This window comes from Marmota marmota, unplaced genomic scaffold (genome assembly GCF_001458135.2).
Source record: "Marmota marmota marmota unplaced genomic scaffold, marMar, whole genome shotgun sequence".
Classification (NCBI taxonomy): Eukaryota; Metazoa; Chordata; class Mammalia; order Rodentia; family Sciuridae; genus Marmota; species Marmota marmota.
The window spans coordinates 20913599-20923058 of NW_026000082.1; the positions used below are offsets into that span (position 1 = coordinate 20913599).

Consider the following 9460-nt stretch of genomic DNA (forward strand, 5'->3'; position numbering starts at 1 on the left):
TAAACTTTTTTCTGTCTAGGGCAGTGTGGTTAGTCCCTGCGCTTGAAGAAACCCCGTTGACCCTGGCCAGGTACCCTCCTAGCACAACTCAGAGCACTAGATTGTGGGACCCAAATCCCCATCCCCAAACAAAGGTGCTGCTCCATTCACGTTTTTTACTAAAGCACCCACACAAGTTTCTGTGCAATGTACAAACACGAGCCCTGGGGTGTCTGCCTCCTCTCTGAGACAGGGAGGCGGGAACCAGACTGACTGATCCAAGCTCCTCCCACCCCCCCATGCAAAGGCCAATCCCAAGATCCCAGGCAGCAACACAGCATCCCCTCCGGTCCCCTCCTGGGGCTGCTCCTCAGCAGAGGGTGCACCAAAGCTTGCCCTCTACAATATTGAATGAAAAAGGTTTCCCCTCCCCTGGGAGCATGGGGGATCCCCAGGTCTGAGAATTCCCCCTGGAAGAGACAATGCCCCCTAGTCATATCTCCCACCCTTTCAGGCCCTAGGGGACTCAAGGGGGGGAAACTGAGGCACAGAGAGGTGGAGTGACCTAGCCCAGGCCACTCCGCGAGGCAGTGCAGGGGCTGGCCCGACCCTGACAGAGAGGGGGGCTGGGCTGGGGGAGTCGGGTAGGAAGGGTTGACCCCAGAGAGGGCCACACTTGAGGGGCCTGCCCAGACCAGAAGCCCCTCAAAGTGGGTTCTGAAACTTCTAGGTGCAGCTGGCAGGTCTACTGAAGACCCTCAGAAAATAGCCCAATCTCAGTCCTGGGGGTCCCTCACATAGCAGCTGCCAGCCAGGCTGTAGGTCAGTCCTCTGACAGGCATTCCTTGGCACCAAGCGCCTTTGTCCATGAGTGTCAGCCCCGAGGGGGCCATGATGGAGGGCGCCCAATGTCCACTGTAATGTTGGTGAAAAGTGGTTGCCGAGACACTTCTAAGACCTGGTACCGCACAGACCCGATGCCGTCCCGCTTCATGGTCAGCTTTGTATTTTGAATCTTGGTAAACCTAAAGGATGGAAATGAATCCAGATCAGGGCTAACTGCCAATATAATATAGGATCTCTGGGGCCAAGGCTCAAGTCGTCATCCTCCATTCAGTGGTGACTCACTGGAGCCCTTTGCTCTTGCATTTACTCTTGAAACACAGATCTTAACTCCTTCCGTCAGAAAACAAATGATAGCCTCACAGATCTCTCAGCTCAGACCTTCCTTCTAAGCTAAGCTATAGACACAGACGAGGCATCCCACAAGCATCTCAAAAAGCAATGTGTCCAGTGTGAGACATATCATCTTTAACCCCCAAACCCATGCCATCCTCTCTATTCCTCATCCTTTAGTCACTCAACTTCCCCCATCTACTTGCTGAGCACTCCCTGTGTACTAGGTTGTGCTCTAAGCACCAGGGATACACCAATGATCATAACAGATGAGGTCTTTCCTTTCCTGGCAAGTCTGTATCACTAGCAGAGACAGGTAACAAGCAAGAAAAACCTCAGAGTGCTAAGGGGACAAGGTGGCTGCCTTTGAAGGAGTATGTGACACTGAGCTGAGGGTAAGGGGAGGAGCATTCTAGGCAGAGGTTAGATAGAGCGCTGCTGCTCCTAAATTGGGAACAAAGTTTTAGATAGCTGTGTGGCTAGACCTGTGCGCTAAGAGGAAAAAGAGATTACCTTGTAGGTCAGAGCATATATGGGCAGGTCTCTCTGTAAGTAAGAGGAAGCAGTTATATTTTATTTGGTGAGTGAGAAGTCACCAAGAGACTCTTAAGCCAGGTGGAGGAGGGGTACACACTACAGAAAAACAAAGGGGAAGCAGGGAAACTTGTCCAGTAATCCTGACAGTATCAGAGATTGGGGTAAAGCTAGAAAAGGGGAAAACAGACAGGTTCAATATGTTTTGTGGGGTTTGAATACATAGGGTGAGGGAAAGAAGAATCCAGGAAAACTCCTAAATTTGAGGCAAAGTCAACTAGGTAGATAGAACCATTATCTAGAGTTCCTTAACCCAGAAATTTCTTGCAATTAGCCATTTCCACACTCAGCAGATATCAGTAATAGATGAGGACACCCAGACAAGCTCCTCCCACAACAAGACCAAGGCTCCTATTGGACTTTTGGAGCTCTTCTCTTACCCTCATACTCACCCTGTTTCAATCCTCCCAGTCCTTCTGAGCTCAGCTTAGACCCCTCTTAGACCTCTCAGGGTGGTGCCCTTTCCCTTAGCTTCCCTAAAGCCCCTCTTCCCCATCTGTCATCCCTTTCCTGCTGACTATGGTTTGTACCTGAACCACCTTCTTTTTCATCAGGTCATTGGACTCTATGGCCTCATACTTCTGCCAAACTCCAACCCTGAATCAGTGCTGCAAACCATCTCTCTTGTTCCTATACCCTGGGAAAACCCTATTGTCCAAGCTGGGGGCACAGCACACCCACAAGTCTTTGCTCCAGCATGCCCCCTCAAGCTTTGTCAATTTCTTCAGGACTGATCCACATCCTCTTTAGCCCCGCCCAACAGCTGGGTCAGCCTTTACCTTCCTTGAGCTCAGAAAAATCAGCCTTTCAAACACAAATCTGACCATCCTCTGCCCCACTCAAAGCCCTTCTACAGCTCCCCAGACCCTCTAGGGCAAAAGTTAGACTCCCAACCTGGAAACACCTAGCAATAACCACTACCTACTATTACTCCTGACCTTTAGGTATGTTGAAACTCTTAGTCTCGGTATATGCCATGCACGTTCACATTCCAGGCTCTTACAAATACAATTCCTTTTAATCACAATGGCTTCCTTCATTAGCCTGGAGAATACTGTACTATGCCCAAGTGTGGTAGGTGTGACATAAGAGCAAATAACAACTATTTTCAAATTCCAGTTTACCCTTACCTCCTCCCTCCAAGAAGCCTCCCACCATCACTCTCTCTTCTGCCCTCATCACCTTGTGCCACAACTGCCTATCTGCTTGCCCAGAATGAGCTTCATGAGGGATAGAAGGATGGGGATTTGGTATGACTCCCATCCCCACAAGATCTGGCACTAGTTGAAGATAAGCATCAGGAAGCCCCCATGCTCTTTAGGCCCTTCTCCCAGCCACCCCAGATATTACATAAGGCTCCCTCCCTATGAGATGGAGATGCCTCCTCCCATCTCAGTGCCTCACATTGTCTTTCTAATCCCCACCCCACCTGTTTGGGGCAACTGTGAGGTTCCCAAGAGCTGTGCCCCAAATACCACTCTCTTATAAGCAGGGGTCACCCATGATGTACAAATGAGGTATCCAAATACACCAATGGAAATGCAAAGGACTCAGTTATAATTCTAGCTTAATTTCTAGTCATCTGAATAAATCAAACTAGGGGTGCTAGATACCTAGTGGGTAGGGGATAGGGACTGGTACCCTCTGGGGTCAAGGATGTTTAGAGGCCACATCCAGGAGGTCAAGGATTAAGGGCACTTGGGGTCAAGACTTGGAAGATATTGGGAGGTCACCTCTAGGAATAAGAGATTAGGGGAACCTGGGGTCAGGGATGCTGGAGGGTCACCTCTGAGGGTTGGGCTCGTTATGCTTGTCCCGGTCGTGCTTGATCATACGGTAGCGGCCTATTCGGATGTCTGGGCGTGAGATCTTCATCCCAGTCAGGGAGATCCTGAGGATAGGGACAGATACACTGGAACAGGCACTGGGAGGGCAAGGGGCCCCACCCAATCTGCACTCATCCCCTCACCACCCAGTCTACTACCAGCCCTATCCGATCCTACTCACCGGTTGAAGATGTCATCATCCTCGCCACCCCAGCCCCAGTACTCGTTGGGGAAGCCATTGATTCTCAGAAACTGGGCCTTGCTCAAGCCTGACACACCTCCAAAGTAGCCAGCATAGGGCAGCCTATGGTATGGGAGGGCAGGTGTCAGGAAAAGCCACAAGGGGATTCAAGATGAAGGACCAGAGTTGGGGTATAGGGACAATGACAATGTGTGACCTGGGGCCCAGGGAGGATCTGCCCTAGCCAGAAAGGTCTGGGCCAGGGGCTAGCAGGGCACTGGAGCTGGAGTGATGGCTTGACTGAAGTAGGGGTGGGGAGGTCCAGGTTTAGGTGAGAAAAGAGCCTCACCGGAAGCCAAATTTGTCCATGGCAATGGCAAAGTGGCGGGGCTGGTCGCCACAGCGGTACAGATTGCGATCATCCATGGGGACCAGGTCCACATCGCTGAAAATGAAGCAGTCATAGGCCGCGTCCTCCTTCAGTGCCTCTAGGAAACCCACGTTGAGCAGCTTGGCCCGGTTGAAGGTGTCCTCACCATGCTGGGGTGGAGGGGGAACAGCAATACCTATTGCTTCACCACTTTCCAGAGCAATCCCAGGGGCCCCCCAGACCCTCTCTCCCTGCATGGGTCCCTCAGACTCTAAGAATCAAATCTAACTTCACACCCTAGATCTGGCCTTCAAAGGTCCTTCATGATTTGGTTCCAGTCTCTCTCTAGCCACTACCCTCAGATCCTAAGGCTCAACCACACTACATCCCTCAGCAGCCACAGACATGCTAGACTCTCTCTCATCTCCAGACCTTGGGGTTAACAGCTCCTCTTGCCTAGAATGCCCTTTTCTGCTTGCCAACTCATGTCTGGAAAGGGTCTCCTAACGAAACCTCCTGGTCCTGGTACCACTGCATTCTCCTTCTTATGGGCTTTGTTTATATTAACTTCCAATTAAACCATTATATAGAGCTCTCATCTCATTCACTCCTTCAACATGCCCTGTGTCCTCCTTTGTGCCGGCAGGGATTCCAAAGATGAGCAGCCCTGGTCTCTATCTCTGAACATGTAGTCACAACATGAGACAATGAGCATTCAAAATGACCAGTGTCTAAGAAACAGAAGCCACAGGGACTAAGCTACTCAGCCTTAGGCACCTGCCCACTCTTGTCCATTTGTTCAACATCCAACTCCCTGGTCAGCCTCTGAGACCAGGAGAGTACCAAACAAAATGACAAGTAGAGGGTTATAGGCAATCACATCCAGTGAGCCAGGGGGTCCCTGAGAAATGGGGCTACAGGAATCCTGGCCATGTAGCCCCAAGCACCAAATTCTGGACAAAGTGGGGAGGATACAACTGGAAGAGTTGGCTTATGAGCCCCTGTCCCAATCTAGACTTTTCAAGCTAAAGCTAGGGGCTCTAGGGGAGGGGGTCTGTGAGTGGATTCCTCTCCAACAAGATAAGCAATGGCTCCTTTATACCAGCCAAGCCTGAGTCTGATGGGCTGTAGCTGCTTTCCTCTGAAGCAATAACCTGCTCAGTTCTACCCTTTCCCTTCCCTCCCTCTCCTACACCTTCTCTTCTACCAGCCCTTGGAAGGACTGTCCATATTCTCCTGGATCTTAAGCACTCCTTTTGGCCTCTCTCACTACCTAGGAGCCCTCGGTTTCTCCCTCATGGCTCATAAATATGCCCAATTCTCTCCCTGGAGAGAGAAAAAAAAAAAAAATCAAACCTCTTTAGGCCACCCTACCTTTTTCCTTTCCCTTCTTGGCAGAGTTAAAAAAAAAAAAAAAAAAAGAGTTGTCTCCAATCAGTTATTTCGTCAATTCTAATTCTTTCTCAACCCACTGCAATCTGCTTCCGCCCCCAACATGCCCCTGAAATGGCTCTTGCTGGGCCCACCTTGTTGCTAAATCCACTGGACATTTCTTGGTCTACATCCCTCCTTACTCCCCCACGGTGCTCACACAGCTGCCATGTTTCCTTCCTGACACTGACTGCTGGGCTTCCGGGATACCCACTCTCCTGGTTCTCCTGCCACCCTCTGGCCAGTCTTCTCAGCCTCTGCGCCAGCCTCTCTCTCCACCCATCCGTGCAGTGCTGGCTTTCTCCTCCCACATCCCATGCTCTGTGGGTGTGTTGGATGTTGTTGGTTTTAGGGACCATCTACATACATACATGTTTCCAAATTCCTCTCTCAACTGCAGACCTCCCTCCTAGGTCCAGACTCATTGTCTAACTGCCTACAGAATGTTCCTCTTGTACTTCCCCCAGGCTCTCAAACTCATCACAGATAAGATGGGATTCAGAGTCATCCTCTCCCCAACACATGGTCCAGCTTCTGTGTTCCCCATCTCACTAACAGGTGTAGCCATCCACATGGCCAACAGCCAGTGAAGAAAGCCTTGTGTTTTCTTGATAGCTCTCTTTTCTTACTCTCTACTACTTGTGTGACATCTCTCTTTCATTCCTACAGCAACTGCCCCACGCAAATACACATTCACCATCTTTGTCCTGACAATCAAAACCTCTACCTAACTGGTCACCCTACCTCTAACTTCCTTCTTCCATTCACTCTCTATGTGCAACCACAATAATCTTTCTAAGAAGTAAACATACATACTATTCTCCCCTTAAAACAATGGTGCCTCATCACCTTCAGAATGCAATTCAACTGCTAAATATGCCTCCTAAGACTCTTCTTGATTTGTCTTCCACCAATTCCTCTACCTAATCTTTGCTAACCAGTCTACATATTACACTGCACCTCAGCCAATAATTCTTGAACACAAGAGACCAATTCTCTTGGTGAGCACAGAGTCCTCCATGTCTCTCTGCTTGCCTCCTCTTGGGCCTCCATCAATCTATTCATTCCTTAAGATCCATCTCAATAATTGCTTCCCAAACCCAGGGCCAGATAAGGCCCCTCTATGCTACTCTGGCCTCTTGATCCAACTCTAGTCATATATCATCCTTCTGGAGTCTACAGGGATCCATGCCCAAGTCTAAGAGTTCTCTAAGAGCAGGGAGGGCCTATATCAGATCCTCTCTGAGACCCAGTAGCAAGCCCTACAGGCCCCTTCTGATTTCCAGAAGAGGACAGGTTTAGATGCTATGCTAAGCCCCCCTGGCCTCAGCTGTGGCCAGCACCTGCCTCCAACAGCTCTAGGTTTTATCCCTCTTTCAGTATCTAACTCTTCCTCTCCTAGGTGACCTCAAAACCACCTCCTAGTCAATGTACTCTATTGCAAGGAGGGCCTGCCCAGGTAGACAATAGGGCTGGTTATCTTCTGAGGCTATCCACACATCCACCAGTGTGCATACTAACATTCAAATGCATATATCCCTTCACATGCACATGAACCTTCCTGTGCACCCTAACAAAAGTACCCTCAAGTCCCTTCACATACCCACACAATTATTGGCACACAAGGACTTGTAGATGACTCCCAACCCCGTGTATGCACCAAGAAGCACATGGGTCCCCATACTCCTGAGCAGGTAGACTCACAGGTGTAGGTAGGTTCCTTGAGGGTTAATGCCCATTCATTCCTCAAGACCCATCTAAACAATTGCTTCCCAAACTAGACCAGGCCCCTTTGTCAGGGACCCCAGAGAGCACACCTGATTGATGACATAGATGCCATAGCGTAGCCGCTGCCGCCTCAAGATGGGGTGCAGATAGTGGAGCCAGTAGCGCAGGTGATGCTCCCGGTGTCTAAAGGGGATGATGACTGCCACTGTCTGGGCTGGGGTGCAGTCAGGCGGTGTGTAGCGGCCCCCCAGAAGCACACCTGGGTTCTCCCTCTGCACCCGCTCCAGGGGCATGGGTGAGGTGAACTCAATCAGTAGTCGGCCCACTGCAGGCAGGATGGTGTCAGGAATCAGGGCCTTTGCCAGAATCCAGGGACACCAGCCCCCTGGGGGTGAGCAATGAACTCCAGAAATAGCCCTTTTTCAATTGACTTGGACCTTGGCATCCCCTTGGGTCAGGACTACATTCTTCCAGTCACACTGGTAAGACCCTCCTCCCACCCCTACAGACAGGCCCTACCCAACAGGCTCACCAAGACCAGGTGGTAGGTCAGGACAGGGTGGGAGGACAGGAACTGTGGGGCCGGGCCGGGCACTGGGAACCTCAGGGAGCCCAGAGCTGGGGGCAGTGGCGTTGGGCCGAGAGCAGTTGGTGGTGCTGCTGGCTGCAGGATGGAGGGCACGGGTGGAGCCACGGGCACTGAAGCGGCTGAAGAAGGCCAGATGCTGGGCGTAGACGTCAAAGTACAGGATGACGGCCACAAGGAAGTGCAGCAGGCAGAGAAGGAGCACAGCCTTGCAGACGCGCTCCAGCGTCCCCCCCAGCAGTCTGCTCATCCCGCAGGCGGCCGCCGGCCCGCCCAATGGGCCCGGGCATCCGGCTGCCGGCCTGAACAGGAAGGGAGAGAAACAGACCCGGAAGGTCAGGGCAGGATGGGCAAAGCTGCCTACCCGCCTCCTGCCCAGCTTCTCACACTCAGAGATCCACATCCTCACTTACCTGCTCACACCCTTGTCACTCACAGAATCACACCCTACCTGCCATCACCCCAACAACTGCTGGCAACTAAGAGCTCACCCCAGTACTAAATTACCTGCACTTATATTCCTTGTCCTCCCTGACACATATACACACCCAGGTACACACCCTTATTGCACAACTCTATACATATGTATTCCCAGGAACGTGGACACAGTGAACTCTGATTACACAAGTTTGTACCTAAGCATGGAAACACATTTAGCTACAGAACTGTATGTGCACCTGTGCCCCAAGGAACAGATGCCCCACAGGGCAGCATCCTCAACCCAGGGCTCAGGGCTTGGGGAAGGGGAAGGGGACCACTTACTGAGTAGCTACAATGCAGGAACACTTCATACTCATGACTTCATTTAGTCCTTCCAGGAGCCATGGTGAGGTCTCAGAGGAAAGCAGGCCAGGCCAACTGGGACCAGGCTGGGAAGTGGCCCTCAGCATTCCAAGGGGGCCCAAATATGGGCAGGATATTTATGGGATCCCTTCCCACAAGAGCAAGGGGCCAAAGTACAGGGTTGGGCAGGGGATAACCTTCATTTAAGATAGGCCAGCTCTGGAGTCTGCCTAGCACCGCTGGTTCTGATTTCCAGAAGAGGACATGTTTGGGCCCTGGAGATGGGCACAGTTCTGGGGAGGGGCTTTCCTGGGCCATGGCTCCAGCTGTGGTTCCAACAAGGCAGCAACCACTCTGGGTAGTGCTCCAGGGAGCAGGGCGTCTCACTCACATACATAGAATCGCAGGAACATGCCTGGACCCAGCAGAAGTCCCACACTCAGACACACAGAGAACTACATACAGAGTGGCAGACACACCCGGTGGCGGTAACCCAAGAGCCCCACACTCACCCACAAAGCGTCTGCTGCCGGACTTACACAGCCATACATCCAGACTCCCGGGCAGCTCACACCCAGACCCACGTGCAAGCATTCCCTCCCCTCCCTCCCGGGCAGGGTTCTGGGTCAAGCTGGCCGCCAGGCTGAGGGGTACGTTTGGGAGGGGCTGGGAGGCTGAACACGTGGCACCCCGGGTCGGGGGAGGCAGCAGAGACCGGGTGGGTGTGGAGCCTGGGGGGGGCGCGTGGAGTGGGGGGAGTGTAAGGTGAGGCGGAGGCCGAGGCCAAGGAGGACGTGGACGAGAGC

At 52.0% G+C, this 9460-nt stretch overlaps 1 protein-coding gene across 1 annotated transcript; it reads right to left on the minus strand.

Annotated features, from left to right (window-relative positions):
* Positions 1 to 141: 141 nt before the first annotated feature.
* On the minus strand, positions 142 to 9450 carry B4galt2 (beta-1,4-galactosyltransferase 2). The gene is made up of 7 exons (XM_015485116.2): positions 8634 to 9450; positions 7818 to 8173; positions 7375 to 7610; positions 4106 to 4296; positions 3757 to 3879; positions 3536 to 3640; positions 142 to 1004 (listed from the first exon to the last, which is right to left on the minus strand). The coding sequence occupies exons 1-7, from the start codon at positions 8759 to 8761 to the stop codon at positions 854 to 856; spliced, it is 1290 nt and encodes a 429-aa protein (XP_015340602.1). The 5' UTR covers positions 8762 to 9450; the 3' UTR covers positions 142 to 853.
* Between the last annotated feature and the right edge of the window lie 10 nt (positions 9451 to 9460).